The sequence below is a fragment of the Lepus europaeus genome, chromosome 14 (genome assembly GCF_033115175.1).
Source record: "Lepus europaeus isolate LE1 chromosome 14, mLepTim1.pri, whole genome shotgun sequence".
Taxonomy (NCBI): domain Eukaryota; kingdom Metazoa; phylum Chordata; class Mammalia; order Lagomorpha; family Leporidae; genus Lepus; species Lepus europaeus.
The window spans coordinates 24999647-25017477 of NC_084840.1; the positions used below are offsets into that span (position 1 = coordinate 24999647).

The 17831-nt window shown below is 47.1% G+C and overlaps 1 protein-coding gene across 5 annotated transcripts in view; it reads left to right on the forward strand.

The window, feature by feature from the left end:
- HHAT (hedgehog acyltransferase) overlaps positions 1-17831 on the forward strand; it is a 310399-nt gene that overhangs the window by 166194 nt on the left and 126374 nt on the right. For 4 of the 5 annotated variants that reach the window (XM_062211312.1, XM_062211315.1, XM_062211316.1 and 1 more), the window contains one exon: positions 13660-13695. The exons of the other annotated variant lie outside the window; for it this stretch is intronic. In XM_062211312.1, the coding sequence (XP_062067296.1) occupies positions 13660-13695 (36 nt within the window). The remainder of the gene's footprint in view (positions 1-13659; positions 13696-17831) is intronic. 5 annotated transcript variants of the gene reach the window in all.

Consider the following 17831-nt stretch of genomic DNA (forward strand, 5'->3'; position numbering starts at 1 on the left):
TCACTAAAACCTGGTTTGACTGCCAACTGGGCTCTGACGGGCCTAAGTCCACTTTTACTTTTCACTGTCTTGTTAGTGTTTATTTTTCTTCCTGACTGGGAGCAGGGTCTGAATCTCAGATGGCCATGCAGGTTAGAATCCTAACATGACCAGACTGTGCAAAGAATGTGAGACAGTAGGGAATGGCATCCTGCAGACAACTTCTGTGCTTGACATGTGCAGGTGCACCTGAAGAGGACGTGACATGATGCCCGTTATTATGCGATGCCATCAGGAAGCCTGTCCCAAGCATCGCATCTTGGACATTCTTAGAAAATGAACACGCCGATTGAGGCTGAGAGGAGGGTGGTATCATGACACTCTGGACAAAGACCTGGGGTCTACAGGCCCTGCAGCTCAGCTATGCCACGAGCTGTGTTTCAAGTGATTTTGTCCACTTTGTTTCCTGTTTCCTAATCGGCCAAGTGAGGAGGTCAGGGCAGATGCACTTCAAGGCTTTCTCTGCTCTGTGAGATTAAGTTAGGCAGACCAGGTAGAACTAACGGTCAGGGACTCGAGCCTGAGTATAAACAAATAAATAGCATACTCTTCTAGAGATCTGGTTTAGTTTTTATTATTTTTATTTTTTAAGATTTATTTGAAAGGCAGAGTCCAGAGAGGCAGAGAGAGAGAGGGGTCTTCCATCTGCTGGTTCAGTCCTCAGATAGCCACAACGGCTGGAGCTGCACCGAGCCAAAGCCAGGAGCCAGGAGCTTCCTCTGGGTTTCCTACGCAGGTGCAGGGGCCCAAGGACTTGCGCCATCTTCTGCTTTCTCAGGACATAGCAGAGAGCTGGATCAGAAGTGGAGCAGCCGGGACTTGAACTGGCACCCATATGGGATGCCAGCCCTGTAGGTTGGTGGCTTTACCCGCTACGCCACAGCGCTGGCCCCTCTGGTTTGGTTTTAACCTCTAACTCTCTAGGTCAGTTTACAAATTGGCTGCATCAGAATATGAAAGCTAAGCTTTGGCAGCTCACTAATGGGATCAACAAATGTGCAGATGAAAGACTATGAAGACTGCAAATTGAAGAGGGAGGATGGAGATCGGAATATCGTACTTTGTGTAGATCCCACTCTGCACGTGCCTTGAGAAGTGGTGGTAGCAACAGTCGCTTCAATACTTAGCTCCCTGGTTGTATGGACTTTGCAACTTTCCTGCTCAATTCATGACTATTTTTATCCTTACCTCCCAAACAGCCAAGATTAGCCTGGGGAAAGGACCTGGGCCCCATGGGCCGACAGCCTGGTGGAGCAGAGCAAGTCCTGGAACCTACCCCAGGTTCTAGTCTAAGTTCTGCTGTGGACCTGCTGTGTGGGCCCGAGCCTTCCTCTGTCGGAGCAGGGTGAGAACGAGATGATGGCTCAGCCTCAGAGCTCTTGACGTAGCCTTTCTGCAGCTCCTCTTTGTCAGGCCCAACGAGCCTCCTCGGGACGTGCTGTGAGGCTCTAATGAGTGCAGCAGTCATAATTGCAATAAATAAGCCATCAGGGCTGCAGCAGAAGATCAGCCCGTCAGTCTACTCACTTGCTAATGGTCGTCAGGGGAGGTGCTGCTCTGTGGGCAAGTGTTCACACTTGGAGATGCTTCCTTGAAGGGCCTGAAAGGTATCTCAGAGCCGGAGACTGGCAGGATCCTAAAGGTCACCAGTTCCATTGTCCTCTGTGATGTTGTAGGCTGCTCTAAACAGCCTCTCGTACCCTGGCCCGGACCCCTCTGGTCACGGACACGTTACTGCCTGGTTGGGATGTTGCCCCTTGCTAGAAAATTCCTTCTTACGTCAAACTGACATCCACATCCACTGTAGCTGCCAACTGAGGTTCAGGCACAACAACCGTTCAGAGCACACAGACTCGCGGGGAGCTCTTAATTTTAATTTCTGGAAGGAACCAAGCGTTGTGTGAACAGGATTAATGTCCCTCATGCCTCCTTATAAGGAAATGCTAGCTTTCTGTGAACTGATGGTGGTCATCAGAAATTATTTTCTTAAAAGGTGATGAGAATAATTCAGCTGAGTTGGATACGTTTCTGTAGAGGAGAAACTCTCTCTCTGCCTGGGAGTATGTATGCGTTCACGTGTGATGACTGTTCAGTAGCTCCGCTTGAGCATCTTCTATCTGAGATGGACTATGCTAGAGTCCACAGCACACAGAGGCGTGGTGCCTCATTACAGCACGTCGTTCACCTGTCGATTCAGCCAGCAGGTCTTCGGTGGCGCATGCTCTAACGCTTGTTCTCGCGGAATTTGCAGTCCACCAAGGGAGAGGATGCTTTATGTTGACCATACCACAATGGCGTTGTTGTTGACTCTGGCATCAGTGCTGGGCTGAGAGCAGGTCTGCCTGAAGCAGAGGTGATGGGCTGGGCATCGCTCAGTTCTCAGGACCTGGCCCATGATGGGCACATGGGAAATACTTGTTGAGTGAGTGAGTGAGTGGCTGGATACAGGTGGAGCAGAGGGAAGAGCACAGGCTTTGGCCCTTGAGACTCTGAGCTAGACCTTGACTCAGCAGTTTGCTAACTATATGATTGAGAATAAGAACTGAGGCGTGATGAAATAGGCACCTACTTCACAGGATTCTTGTGAGGATTAAACGAGGTAATAGAGTATTTAGTAGGCATGTAATTCTCCCATCCAGGTGCTAACCAGGCCCAACTCTGGTTGGTTTCCAAGATCAGATGAGATTAGATGCATTCAGGGTGGTGTGGCTGTAGACTGGCATGTAATTAAAAAAAAATAAGCTTATTCCTTTTCTACTCCAGCTACTTAAGGTAGTTTGTGTATTGAGTCTGCTAGTGTCTTACAGTGAAATGAACAGCCCGACAGGGGAGGCTGTTCTCTTGAAATCACTCTGGGGACCCCAAAGCAGCTTTACCGTGGTAAAAAGGAAGCCCAAAGATCTGGCCTTGTACATTTTCTGTCCAAGACTTGGAATCAACCATTTCTCTCAAGTGCTCTGCCTCCTTTCAGTGGGAACTGGTTCTTAGACACTGTAATCAAAGATCAAGGATACTTCTTGCAGGGGGCGAGGGGGAGGGCTCCAGGATGGCAGAGTATGTTAAAGGGCACACTGCTCTGGGCTAGGGGAAAATAGTTAGAAATAGTGGAGGAGGTACAGTCTCGGGAGTTGGAAAGCTGCAGTAGACATCCTGCAGGAGGAAGGGGGTGCTATGGATCTGTGTGGAAGGCACAGGTGCACAGCAAGGAGCAGGGACACAACACACGAGCCTAGCAGCCGAGAGCCAGGGAGAGACGAGGCGGCAGCAGCCCATGCCACTGGTGACGTAGCTGGAGCGTGAGCCTGGCGGACTACGCTGTCGTTCTATCTATCCTGGCGGCCTAAGGGGGAACAGGGCACCCACTGATGTAGTGAATAAAAGAGGCATGTTTCTCTTTCCCCATAACCCCCACAATGACACTTGGGAACCGGCTGAGAGAGGGCTGGAGCCATTTTGGACATAAGGAGCAACTGCAGCAGCTCCTGTGCTGGAAGCCAGCAATGGGAGGGGCCAAGACACCATGTTGATAGCAGTAATGGCAGCGGCAGCTTGAGTGTGTGCTCCCGCCAGAGGGCATGGAGGAGGAGCCATTCTGACATCAGTACCAGCTGCAGAGTCTCTTGTGTGCACCCAGCAACTGGCAGGGAGGAGGTGCCATTGTGAAATGAGTAGGGGCTGCGGCCGGTGGCTCTTGTGCAACTGTGATCCAAGGATTTTACCAGAGGGAAAACGATCCATGTTCCCCACTGACGTTGACTCTGGCTGGGAGGACTGCCTGGGAGCTGGGCCCCAATGTATGATTGTGAGGTGCTCCCGGCTTTTCAACATATGACAGGCTCTGGGGCTCAAACCACCCAGGTACAGCACTCCCAGGTAGCTGGTTCTGGGAGCATCTCTGTGGATGGGACAGGCTAGTGGGGTGCAGCAGATCCTCTGTACCTGTGACTGGGAACTGCACGAGAGGGCACAGGGTGGAGCTGGGTGTCTGGGCAGTCTCTGTGTGCGGTACCACACACTCAAAGCTCCCTAACTGCCTGTGGTGAGTCATTGCAGGAGGATCCATGCTCACCCTGCAGACTGCACAGATCCTTTGTGTGGTGCGGCCGCATGGATGAGTATTGCACCTGCTGTGGGCTAACACCCGGGCATTGATCCCCGTGAAAGAGAGGTGAGGATGTGATTATGCCAACAGAGGTGATCAAGCCCTGCTTTTTGCTAACAAGAGGAGATCTACCATGCCCAACTTGGGGGTCACCCTGGATACTCGCCCCACCTTGGAGCAGTGACCAGAGCTCCCTGGCCACACCCAGCACACACCTCTGGGTATTCCCTGAAAGAGCAGACACTCCACTGAGCCACAGAGGCATAGTTCAAAGATAAAAATCATCAGAGGAAGAAACCAACATGTGTTGCCACAGATGCCTAAAAATAAATGCAGAAATTCAAGACACAAGAATAAGGAAGACAATATGATCCACACACACACACACACACCACAAAGGAACATACATCCTGTACCCTTCTTTTCCCTATAATTAGCTACATAAAAATTTGAAGCTTATTTTTAACAAACAAAATGCCTATATACTTCTATTCATCTCCTTTTTTTAAACAAATGATGATATATACACCTTTCTCTTTATTGTTTTAACATTACATCCTAAAGATTAATCTCATGTACATGGAAGAGTCACAGGGTAAGAGAGAGAACCTCTTAGTACTATCATTTTTAACAGCTGCAGGATGCTCTATTGTGTGGGATTTGTTCAGTCACTCCATGTTGATCTGGGCCCTAGTCTTTTGCTAATCAAAGAAACAGCTGCTTTCAAGAATAGCTTTCATCCCTTGTCCTTCCCGTGAGCACTGATAAAGGTCCAGAGAGAAAGTTCTAGGTCCACCAAAAAAAAATAAAGAAATCTTACTGGTATTTTTATTGGGATTATATTAAATTCATAAACTAACTGGAAGAAACTGATATTTCCTTGTTACTAAGTCTACTTGAAAACATTGTCTATTCCATTTGTTCAAGTTTCTTTTGTGTCTTTTGCTTTGTTTTATAGTTTTTTCATAAAGGTTTGGACACTTTTATGTTTACATCTAAATATTCCAGTACTTTTTCCTCTCATCAGTAGGCTCTCTTGACTGGATTTAAGTTGGTTATTGGTGTTAATTTGTATATTGATAATTAGCCAACTATGCCATTAAAATTTCTCTAGTTGGTTTTCTATGATTCTTATCAGTTTTCCATATGTATAATAATTTATGTAAACAGAAAGATTCTCCTTTTCTTTCCCATCCTTTTTTCCTCTAATGACTATCTTTAGTTGTGTTAGCGCCTCTGCGATAGTAGTGAATAATGGTGGGGACATCGAGTGTCCTTGCTCTTTAATAGGAAAATCCCCAAATACTTTGAAAATATGATGCTGGTTTTGGGTCTGAAGCACTACGCTGTGTTTTATCGTGATATGAATGAATCCATTGATGTCTAACGTTTCTCATGTTATTTTGACATGAATGAGTGTTTTCTAAATCTAAAATGATGACCAGGTGATTTTTCTTTCATGATTATCATGAGTTTTACTGAGTCTCCTGTTATCAAACCACCCTTGTGCTCCTGAGAGCGCTCCGTGTGAAACTGGTTACCTAGACATTCAGAAAGGGCTCCAGGCAGACTGAGTGCTTGGTGACTCTCAAGAAGTGAGGATTGCAGTCGGGCAGCCCCACAACCAGAGAGCCCGCCCACCAAATTACTTCTCTGAGGTCTCCTAGAGCAACAGGCCAGGAAGGGAGCTGCATCTGCACACAGGCTCTACCCTAGTGGACAAAGAAGGACTCTGTTTCCTTGGTGGGGGGGGGGTCTTCTGGCTAACGGAGACGGCCTGGACTTAGCTGCTGGCTTCACCCCTGATAACTGTGGGACCATAGCACGGTCACTTCGCCTCTCTGTGCCTCTGATTCTTCCCTGCAACGTGGAGACCGTAGTGGTGCTTCGCAGCATTGCTGCCAAGAGTGTGTGTATGTGTGTCTCGAGGTAGTGTAGCCTGGCCCATGGTAAGCACTCTCTGAGCTGGCTGTGATGAACACCCTCTCTTCCCCACTCTCTGTGTGTGCTGTACCTTGCCTGCATTGTGAGCAGCTGCCTGTAAAAGCTTTGCTCTTCATTACCACACGATCCAAGGAAGCTGGGGGCAGCATTTAGTTAAAGCTGGCCTGTGTTCTACCCCTACCCTGTGCTCTCTCTGAAGACTGGCTTATTTAGAGATGATTTAGAAAGTCTGTTCTCTGGCTCACTCCTGGAGCTAGAATATTAGTTCTTACTTAGACTGATACTTTGTACTGAGACTTTTATGCATGGGGTGACTGCACAAAGTTGGCGTTGGGAAGTACATTGCAAGTCCCCAAATGTGTTTTGCAATGGAAATCTCACGACATGTTGTAAGAATGGGTAATTTCTGGCCATTAGTCAAAGCCATTAGTCACAGTTTTGCCTTTCAGAGATTCTTAGATTTTATAATGTGAATGTGATTTTGAATATGTTTAATTTTTAGTATTCAATAGGTGGGGTGCTAAAGCTTAGAGTCCAGTGGGTAGCCCTATGGCACAGGGGAAGGAGGAGAAGAGAGGGCTTTTGATGGCTGACCACCCCCTCTGTGGGGCAGAACCCCCGGAAATGGACTTACCACCACATTCCATGGAGCTGTGGCTAGGTCTAGAGACAATGATAGCATTGGTATGAATGGAGTGGATTTTATGTTTAAAAATCTGTAGCAACATAGACATAAAGGAACAAATACCGTGTGACTGCACTTAGATGAGGTACTGAGGATTTTTGTTAAATTCCTAGACGGGGTCAGGGGAGGAGCAATGGGGACCTAGTGTTAATGGGTCTGAGGTTTGCTGAGGGAAGACAACAGAGCTCTGCAGGTGGAGGCTGGTGGTGGCTGCATGTCAGGGTGAAGGTGAACATGTCTGATGCCCCTGAACTGTGCACTACACATGGCTGGGAGGGCGAACTGTAGGGATGCCTGCTTTATCACAAATACTAATTGCAAATAAAAAGCACAGGCATGCGTGGAAGCCTCTCAGCACTGAACGATTTTCCAAGCCAAGCTGGTCCTAGTTCCATTGTGGTCCCTCCATTTGATGTGGGGCTCCCAACAGTGCTGTGTGCATCCCTGGGGAAGCCAAGGCCTCGGTGATGCCTTTAGTTTGCTTGGTTTGAAATGGAAAGACAAGGCACTCGGGGCTGTTTGTCAGGTCTTCTCTCCTCCAGTTGTTGCCCTCACACACCCACAAGAGTCTGTGACAGACTGTGACTGTACCACGAAACCATATCTGAATCCATCCCTGTCTCTCCTCTCCCTCTCCAGTATCCTGCCCTCCCTCACCTGGCCCCCGGTGGCCTCTAACCGGCTGCCTGGCTCTGCTTCCTTTGGTCATTCTCTTCAGGACACCCGTGTGATCTTTTTTTTATTATTTTTTGACAGGCAGAGTGGATAGAAACAGAGAGAAAGGTCTTCCTTTTTGCCGTTGGTTCACCCTCCAATGGCCGCCGCGGCCGGTGTGCTGCGGCCACCGCATTGTGCTGATCCGAAGCCAGGAGCCAGGTGCTTCCCCTGGTCTCCCATGTGGGTGCAGGGCCCAAGCACTTGGGCCATCCTCCACTGCACTCCCGGGCCATAGCAGAGAGCTGGCCTGGAAGAGGAGCAACTGGGACAGAATCCGGTGTCCCAATTGGGACTAGAACCCGGTGTGCCAGTGCCGCAGGCAGAGGATTAGGCTGTTGAGCCGCAGCGCCGGCCCCATGTGATCATTTTAATCTTTGAATCCACACTTGCTATCTCAAGCTCCCCATTCCCGGAGAATGAAATTTAAACAAATTAAAAAAACCCAAAAAACCCACGCCTCTGTTAAAAGCCCTGTAGTGCAAATACCTTATGCTCCCTCTACCCTCAGAGATCTGGTCCCTGCTCCCCTCTCCAGCTGTGGCTTGTCCCTGTTTCCAGTTACCCACAGTGTGGCAGTGCTGCTGGCCCGGCTTGGCTCCCCCATCTTGACACACTCCCTCCACTCCAGGTCCTTTCCCCAGAGGTCCTGCTGTCTGGACCTTTCTTCCTGTGGTGTTTGCATAGCTGGGCCCTGCTGTCCGTACAGATGTCAACCCAAATGTCACGCTCCCCGAGAGAAGCACCCTGTGTGGCCAGGCTCTCTGTCCTGTCACTTGTTTGCTTACTCACATGCTTGTTTGTTGTTGACTCTTCCAACACCGTGAGAGCTGGGGGCCTTGTTCTGTTACCCCTAGGGTCCGGGTCACGCAGAAGGCACTGTTGAACGAGCGAATGATGTCAACAGAGCTGAAACGAATGCAGTGGGGATGTAAGACCTGTGTGCCTGTGAGGGAGCTTTGATTTCCTGCCCTTCCATTTCGCATGTCACAATCTCTGATGCTAATACAGCCCCTGGAGGCCACGGCAGCATCTGATTGCCAACCCTTCCTGCCGCCCTCTCTCCTAAAGAGCTTGCCTGTTCTGAGCAGCCCTGGGCCTGCTCTGGCCCCAGATCCCCTCGCCGCCTGGCACACACGCGTAAGAAGCCATCGGCACCAGCCGGTGGCGCTATCCCTCACTCTGAGCTGTTAGACTTTGCATTTTAGACCCCAACACTGGGGAAAGTGAGCAATCAGGATGCGCACTGGCTTGGACCGGGCTGTGGCACCGACACCCAGGCGGGGGCACTTCCTGTGCCGTTGCTCATCTCGCGTTCAGCTTCCAGACTTGCCCAAGGACTCCTGGGAGCCCCTCCTCTCCTGCCTGTTTTCCTGAACCCTGTCCCAGCCCCTGCTGACCTCCCCACTGCCCGTGCCTGGCACAAGTGCTCTCTTTCTGGGCTACATTGCAAAGCATCTCTTGTCTTTTTTTAAATTTTTGAAATAACGTACTTTAAATTTACATTATGGTAAAAGGTTTAAATAAGTAAAGAGCTCAACAAGTAGAAAGTAAAAAGACCGTAGTTCAGCAAGAATATGGGCAAGGGCTATAAATGATCAAAGACAAAGATGTTGGCCAGCACCGCGGCTCAATAGGCTAATCCTCCGGCTGCGGCGCCGGCACACCAGGTTCTAGTCCCGGTCGGGGTGCCGGTTCTGTCCCGGTTGCTCCTCTTTCAGTCCAGCTCTCTGCTGTGGCCCGGGAGTGCAGTGGAGGATGGCCCAAGTGCTTGGGCCCTGTACCAGCATAGGAGACCAGGAGAAGCACCTGGCTCCTGACTTTGGATCAGTGTGGTGTGTCGGCTGCAGCGGCCATTGGAGGGTGAACCAACGGCAAAGGAAGACCTTTCTCTCTCTCTCTCTCTCTCTCTCTCTCTCTCACTATCCACTCTGCCTGTCCAAAAAAAAAAAAAAAAAAAAAAAAAGGCAAAGATGTCTACTTTATTCATATACAGCGAATTTTAAAATAGTCACAGATTAGTCAAGCTATAGTAGTGTGTCATTCTTAACCAGTGGTTTGACAAAGATAGAAAATTTAAGTTTGATGAGATTCTGTTTGTAGAATGATATATACAAGCATTTCTTTCTTTAATTTTTCCTTGAGTTTTAGATGACCTGTGTAAGAACATGCAGCATTTGTCTCTATGTCCAGCTTATTTCACTCAATGGGATGTCTTCCATTTGCAACCATTTTGATGCAAATAATATAATTCCATTCTTTTTATAGCTGAATATTCCTTTATTATATATATCCCATTCGTCTGATGATGGACACCTTAGTTGACTGCATATTTTGACTATTGACAACAGTGCTACAGTGGGATTTGTGGATTCCAGTGAAGACCTGGGCAAAAGACTTAGTTTGCAAAAGAAGAAATACAAATGGCCAACAAATACGTGAAAAGTTGTTCAATATCGCTAGTCATCAGGGGAATGCAAATCAAAACCACAAAAAGATGTCACCTCACCAGTGGCTATTAGCTAAAAGAGTAACAAATGCTTGTGAGGAAGTGGTGAAAGGGGAACTCTTAGGTGTTGTTGGTGGGAATGTAAACTAGTGCAGCCACTGTGGAAAACAGTATGGAAGGTATCTTGTTTATGTGACTTGTGTCTCCCTTGAGTTAGGGAATGTGGCTTCCGTTAAAACAACTGTGAAGAATTAGGCAATGAGCATGTACAGGTACTTCCTAGCTACTAGGTACAGTACTAAGCCTTAGTTTCTTTGTTATACTGTTCTCGTAACTCCCGTGTGAGTACAGGCTCTCCATTTTCCCAATGAGGAAGCCAAGGCCCAGAGAAGCAGTGCATAACCTTCTAGAGTCTGGTTCATGCCAAGATCTGGGGAGGCAGGTGCACCTGCCAGGCAGGTGTGCTCAAGGGAGCAGGTCGGACTCCCCAGGGATGGCAAACACACTGGGAGAAGCCAAAATCAGGCAGCGGTGGCAAGGGATGTGTTTTTAAAAGGAACAGCCATTTTCAGTTTGTAACCAGAGAACCTGTCCTTTTAGCAGGGTGCCTGGGGGAGAGTGAGTGGTCCCTGCCGTGAAGGCTCAGCGGGACTCAGCCTTGTCCCTTCCCGACTGTGGGCTGTGCAGGTTTCTCACACTTTCTGAGTTCAGTTCCTTCACCCATACATGGGGACTCCAGGTCTTGCCTCACTGTCAATGCCAGGTCTCTGAGAGCTCTGAACGTGGTACCTGCACGTCCTAAATAAGTCATAATTTCTAAGATTGTTCGGTTTTTTTGTTAACTTCTTCAGTGGCCATCTGGGGAGTGAACCAGTGATTGGAAGGCTTCTCTCTCTCTCTCTCTCTGCCTCAAATAAATAAGTCTTTTAAAAAAGAGTGAGATTGACACTTTGAGATGTGATGACTTTGAACAGCCCTTGTCTCAACTGCTGAGGAATCTTTTTTTCCATACTATTTGTTGAACTCTTGACTTAGTATAGAGGTAATCGTATGTGTATAAAGTTAATTGAAAATAGATCTTAGTAAAAAATAGAAATGGGAGTAGGAAGAAGGGTGAGTGTGCGGGTATGGTGGGAAGAATCACTGTGTTCCTAAAATTGTATTATGAAATGCATGAAATTGTTTTTCATTTATTAAACTTTTATTTAATGAATATAAATTTCTAAAGTATAGCGTATGGGTTACAATGGCTCCCCCCCCCCATAACTTCCCTCCCACCCGCATCCCTCCCCTTTCCCGCTCCCTCTCCCCTTCCATTCACATCAAGATTCATTTTCAATTCTCTTTATATACAGAAGATTAGTTTTGTAAATATTAGGTAAAGATTTCAACAGTTTGCCCCCATATAGCAACACAAAGTGAAAAAAATACTGTTGGAGTACTAGTTATAGGAAATGCATGAAATTTATATATCTCAAATAAAAGGTTTCTGGGGAAAAAATAAAGCAAAACAAAAAACCCAAATCTGTGTTAAATATAGTTACACAAACAACATCTCCATGTAGAATCACACCAGACAGATCCTACAGGTAGATCTCCCTTTAGAAAATGCCCTTGTTCAGAAGACTGATGAGCAATGGGGATTTATGTGTCGTGAACTATGTTTCCCCTGAATTATGCAGTTATTTCTGGTGAGTGTGTTTGAAGTGAGGTTCCTTACACTTCAGCTTTGAGTTTCTCAGCCCTCATCCTCACTGTTCTGCGATCCACAGTACATAAAAGGCACTTGTCATTGAAAGGTCCCTCCACAAGGAATGCTACTATACATCAGTGATTGCTGGATGTCAGGTGGGGTGAGGAGCTGGGTACTCTGGGATGCCCCAGAGGCAGGGCAGGGGTGGGGCTGGATGCCAAGGACAATCAGGGCCTGGTGAATTCCTGTGCCCATTGCTTGAAGGGACAGAATTAACTGGGGATTCACAAAGGCAGATCCCCACCCCAGGAGTCCAGTCTGGTGGGGCCAGCAGTCACCCTCCAGGTGTCAGGAGTTGTGCAACAGCAGCAGGGCTCTGGCCACCTGGTCTTTTCAAATAAATAAGTGGCCAAGTGGCCTGAGTTTCAGGAGGGTGGAAACAGACGTGCTCGTTGGGGAAACCAAGGCAGTGCCATTCAGGGGAAGGCTGTGATTAAGAGTCCACTGCTGCCCAGGGCTTATTGGATGTCTGTGGTGAGGCTTGAACACACGCAGGTGCCTTGGCTCTTCTCAGACCCAGGGACTGGGCAGGGTTGTTCTTTTACTTGGAAAGCTCCAGGGACTACAACTGGGCGGGGCCTGGAAGACCAGAGCTGACGACCCCACCACCTGCTAGTGTGCTTCACTTTTGAGAGGATGAGCATCTGAGCCAGCTAGTGCTACAGAAGGATTCGCCTCCTGGTGGGAGGGTGGAAGGTACCGAGAATCCACCTTGCGTGGTCCTTCATTCTAGAGAGACCTTCGGTTTTCTGAGACACTTTTGCTATCAAAGAGTAGTGGTTTTGACTCAACATGGTTTCAAGGACTTGATCCATCTTAGAATGGACCCATCCCCATGATTTGTGATTTAGTGGCCTAGGAAGGGGCCTGAGTATTGGCCTTTCCAGCAAGTTCCATGGTACTGCAGCTGCTGCTCCAGGGGCCATTTATTCCCATGCTCTGAGAATGAAAACTCTAGCCCACCCTCTGCATCTGTGGGTTCCGCAACCTCAGTTCCAACCGATCATAGATTGAAAGTATTTCCAAAAAGCACAGGTGACTTTTTTTTTCTTGCCATTATTCCCTAAACAATACAGTAGAACAACTACTCATATTTACATAGCATTTACATTGCTTTAGGTATTGTAAGGAATCTAGAGATAATTTAAAGTATATGGGAGACTTAAGGCTTCCTGGTCTGGCTGAAAGGCCTGTGAGAGCATTTCAGGCATGGAAAGCCAAGACTCTGACAAAAAATATCCTGCACAAGGATCTTTGGGACCTCAGTGGAAAGAAGGGGCCATCAAAGAAGGAGGTACCTTTCTCTGAAGGGAGGAGAGAACTTCCACTTTGCTTATGGCCTTTTCTAAATACTGATAGAGTCCATGGTCACAAAAGGCTTCCATAGCCTTGGCAGCTCATGGCAAGAGCCTTGGGTGATCACTGACTTCATAAATAAGAGTGTTAACAGTTAAAGGAACAACAGAAGTCACTGTGCACTTACTCCCCATATAGGGCCTCTGTCCTTAAGGAGTTGTACTGTGAGAATTTGCTACAAAACTTGTTCTCAAAGTATACTTTATATGGTGTGGGGGTGGGTGGGTGCAAACTGTTGAAATCTGTACTTAACATAGAGTTGGTCCTCTGTATATAAAATTAAACTAAGAATGAACCATAATGAAGAAGGGGATGGGAGAGGGAGTAGGAGGTGGGACGAGAGTCCGGGTAGGAGGGCGGGTATGAGGGGAAAGAACCACTTTATTCCTAAAGTTATACCTATGAAAAATGCACTCAATAAATAAAAGCTTAAAGTATATGGGAGAATGTATGTAGTTAAGTGTGAATGTACCATTTTATTCAGAGATTTGTGTATCCATAGGGGTCCTGAAACCAATCCCCTGTGGATATCCAGGGACAACTGTGTATTCTTCTCAAGTGCATCATGGCTGTGAGTATCTTCTGTTGACATGCTTGTCCTTGTCTCTTTTGAACAGGTATTTTGACGTTGGACTACATAATTTCTTGATCAGGTATGCCAATGGCTTTTTATTTTATATATCATTAAATAGCATGTCTACTATGGAAGACTGAAATGGAAAATACATGTTAAATGACTTGATAAATAATTGTAACTGTATACTTGTCAAGAAAATGTTGCTAACACTGTGTTTTTTTGTTTCCTACAAAAAGCATACATGATTAAACAGTTGAGGGGATCTATGTGTAAACGAGTGGACAAGTTCATTTCCAGTAGTAGACTACTGGGCGGATGAACAGGAAGTATGCCAGCCTGTCTTCAACCCACACCCCCCATTTCCTTCCACTTAACTTAATCTTTTAAAACTTGAATCTCCTGTTTTTTTTTTATAGTGACAAAGATATAACCTTGTTCATAATTGAAAGAGATTACAGATGACAGTTAATATCCCAGTTTATCGGTGATTTTTACTAGAGTTGGCTTATGGGGCATATTAATTTAAAATAGTTATTAAATAGAGATTAAATGGAAATATACCAGAATATTAACAGTGTTGGTAAGAATATGCGTGATTCTTTTTCTATCAACGTTGTTGTGTTTTCTAAATTTTTTTATATTGAACATATATTACTCTAATAATGGTGAAAAGAGATTATTAAGATGCTTGTCAAAATATATGAGGGAGGCAATTGTGGTGGCTGAAGGGCTGTAAACCAACATTTACAAGGAAACCAGAAATCAGAGAGATTTGCTTTGTGCAAATTTGTGACACTAAATGCTAATTAATTCTAGAATTCTGCTAATACAGTATGTAGGTCAGATGTGACTTGGGGATAGTTGTTACTGTAGTAAAGCTCACGTGACACATGACAATGTCTCCACCAGTAAGATGCTCTCTGTAGAGCAGTGTATGCAACCAGCATCACCTTTATCCTCCACCAGCGTCACCGCTTGTGCTAGGTTCCTATGCTGGTGATCCAGGGGTGGTCACGTGGACCTCCTCTTTGTTCCAAGACGTTATTCAGGTCCACACAGTGAATTCTCTTTGACTTACTCCAGACCCATGGAACATGTGTTGTCCTGGATTTGTCCTGGATTCCAAACAAAGATTGTAGTATGCAGGTCACTAGGCTTGAAACAGCAAGGACAAATGCATTTTGTCAGGATGGATGGAATACCAGCAGATGTGGAAAAGGCAGGCACGAGGATTCCTAGCTCAACTGGTCAGGAAAGCTGTCTGGACGTGCTTGAGGGAATAGGTTGGATTTTTGAGTTCACCCCTTTGGAACTTAGTACTCTTCCCATGGTGGTGTTTAACCCACTATCAATGAAATTCAGACACTTGTATAGAATCCACCTCCAAAGGACATTTGTGGTAGGAGTGAATGAATGGTATGAAACAAAGGACAGTGAGAGTGAAGCGATTGAGAAGAAGCAATTTAATCATTTTCTTAGCAAATAACAGGAGTGCTTTCATGGGCCACTGGAATGTGTCTGCAAAAAACTATCATTTGCCCAAATAAGCATCTGATTTAAACCTTTCCTCAACTCATCACTGGCCAGCCTTGTGGTTACAGTGAACGGTGGTCTCCCTGGGGTCCTTCCTGGGCCTCTTCCTCCTACCTGGTTCCAACCATGTCTCCCATGTTGGGTCTGGAGGAAGGAGACGGCACAGTTAGGGTGATGGCATCTGCTTGCCCTGGCAGGACGCCTTTCCGCATAGATACTGGAAGGTGCTACAACTGGTCTCCTTAACCAGTGCTCCATAAAGCAGCCAGAACTAGGGGAGGTGCTGGGGAGGGGACAAGGCTGCTCCCTGCAGTTTTTCTTCCCCTTATTCTGGGAGGAGTAAAGAAAATACAGCTGTCCGTTGCTTATCCAGGTGGAGAATGAGAGGTCACTTACCCTTACAGGCATCACCTGCCATGTGATAACACTACCCAGTAAACAAACTACGAAGACTCCAGAGCCCCCTCCCTGGGAGTCACCAGGGATGCCGTGGGGGCAGGGGACAGAGATGGAGGTGGTTGCTGGCAGTGGGGTGAGTTCTCCATCTCTGAGTAGCTCCAGGAAGGGGTGAGTGTCCCACCCTTTATGTGTAGCTCTCTTTAGAAAAATGGGTCCCTTCTGCTCCCAGCTTGGGAGGTCGAGCCTGATGGGGACTGAGAACTGTTGACTGGGCACATGCCCAAAAGCCATCTCACTGAATGGCGACCCTGAAGCCAGGTTGAAGGAGGTGGAGCCGCGTTGGACTGGTGGTGAGGGAATGGCAAAAACAACTCAGCAGAGGTTAACCTAGGAAGGAGACCAAAGAAAGAAGGGGCAGTTGATAGAGAGGTTGGGTTGATTAGAGGGCGTTTTTTCTTTTTAATTGGAGAAATCCATACTTGGCCACCAAAGGGTCTTAAGTGCCATTTAGACTTAGAGAAAGTGGTTTCATTTGGGTGATGAGAGACAGAGTGTGGATGCCAGAGAGCAATGTCATTTTCCTACATATAAATATCCCTAGAGAAAATCCTGGGCAGATGGAAGAGCAAGGGGAGTGGTGGGACTTGAGGAATCTGTATCACTCTGATGGCCCAGAGAAGAAAACAAATTTCTCTTTGTTTAAAGAAAACAAAAAAGGAAATTGGCACAGGGTCTTTCTTTTCCCTTGGGATGAGCTACATTTATTGGCTCCAACAAGCTCTTACTGTGTGCCCGAGTTCGTCAGGCTGTGTTGTGCATGCAAGGAGCTGCAGCGTGCCCGAAATTCATCAGGTGCATCCTTTACATGGGTGGACGTAAGGTGGACTTCTCTGGAGTGATGTAAGTTTCCACCGAGCCGGGAATGCTCTCTGTGAGCTCAGCTCAGCCAGCTGCAGGGAAGAAGTTCAGTAGCCGGAGAGCTCCATGGGAGGAGGAAGGGCAGGAAGGAGCTGTCACAGTCCATGAAATGTGAGCGTGTTTGATGCTGGTGTTTTATGATGACTGTGGGAAATTCAGTGAGCTCAGCCCTTCTGCATCTGAGAAATCAAAGGAGAGACTTTTAGGAAGCAGTAATTGCGACCCACCGAAGACAGGCCCCCGAAGATGACTGTTGGCTGGAGTCCCTAATTGGATGTGACAAAAGAAAAGGGGAAAAAAGTGACTGACTTGGGGAAAGAGATTATAGAGCGAACAGCTCTGTCTCATTATAGGTAACAGGGTGGCTTGTTTAAATTTAGCTTAGTTTAGTTTTGGCAGCACGGTAACAGATGAGTGATCTGGAATTTGATTCTTGCTGACTGGGACATTTCTCACCTTGTCCAGAGTTGGAGCCAGCCCCCTGGTTTTAAGGCAGACGATGCACTGTGCCATACTGTTCTCGGTGCCTCGGGTGGGAGGTTAGTTTTCAGTGATACAGAGTGCCACTAAAGTGACTTTTAAAAGCCTTTTAAAAATGTGTTTATTTTTATGGAAGAATGAGCAAGAAAAAGAAACTGTCCTCTGCTTTACTCCCCAAATGATGCACTGGACAGGGTCAGGGTAGGCCAAAGCCAGGAGCCAGAAACTCATTCCAGGTCTCCTGTTTAGGTAGTAGGGACCCAAATACTTTAGCCATCACCTGCTGCCTCCCATGGGGGTAGACAGGAAGCCGGAATGGAGAGTGGAGCTGGGACTCGAACCCAGGCATGCTGAAATGGGATGTGGGCATCCCCAGTAGTGTCTTCACCACTATGCCAGTACCTGTTCCCTGCCCCCCCCCCCATTACCTTAAAAGGGCCTAGAGCAATGCTTCTCCCAGTTTCTCTGAAGCAGTCAATTTTTCACCTTCCCTTTTTGAAATGTTTTCATTGCTCTTATGCTTATTTATAAATTAGAAAAGTATTTTCTTTTTGATTTCTATATTTATTTTTAGCTCTTTAATCCATTTCGAATACATACTTCATATGAGGGTCTAGGGGCCGGTTGTGGTGCAGTGGGTTAAGTCCCTGCCGTGACACCAGCGTCCCACATCAGAGCACCAATTTGAGTCCTGGCTGCTCCACTTCCGATCCAGCTCCCTGTTAATGCACCTGGACGGGCAGTGGAAGATGGCCCAAGTACTTGGACCCTTGCCTCCCACGTGGGAGACTGGGATGGAGTTCCTGGCTTCTGGTTTTGGCCTGGCCCAACTCCAGCTATTGAGGCCATCTGGGGAGTGGACCAGCAGCTGGAAGATCTCTT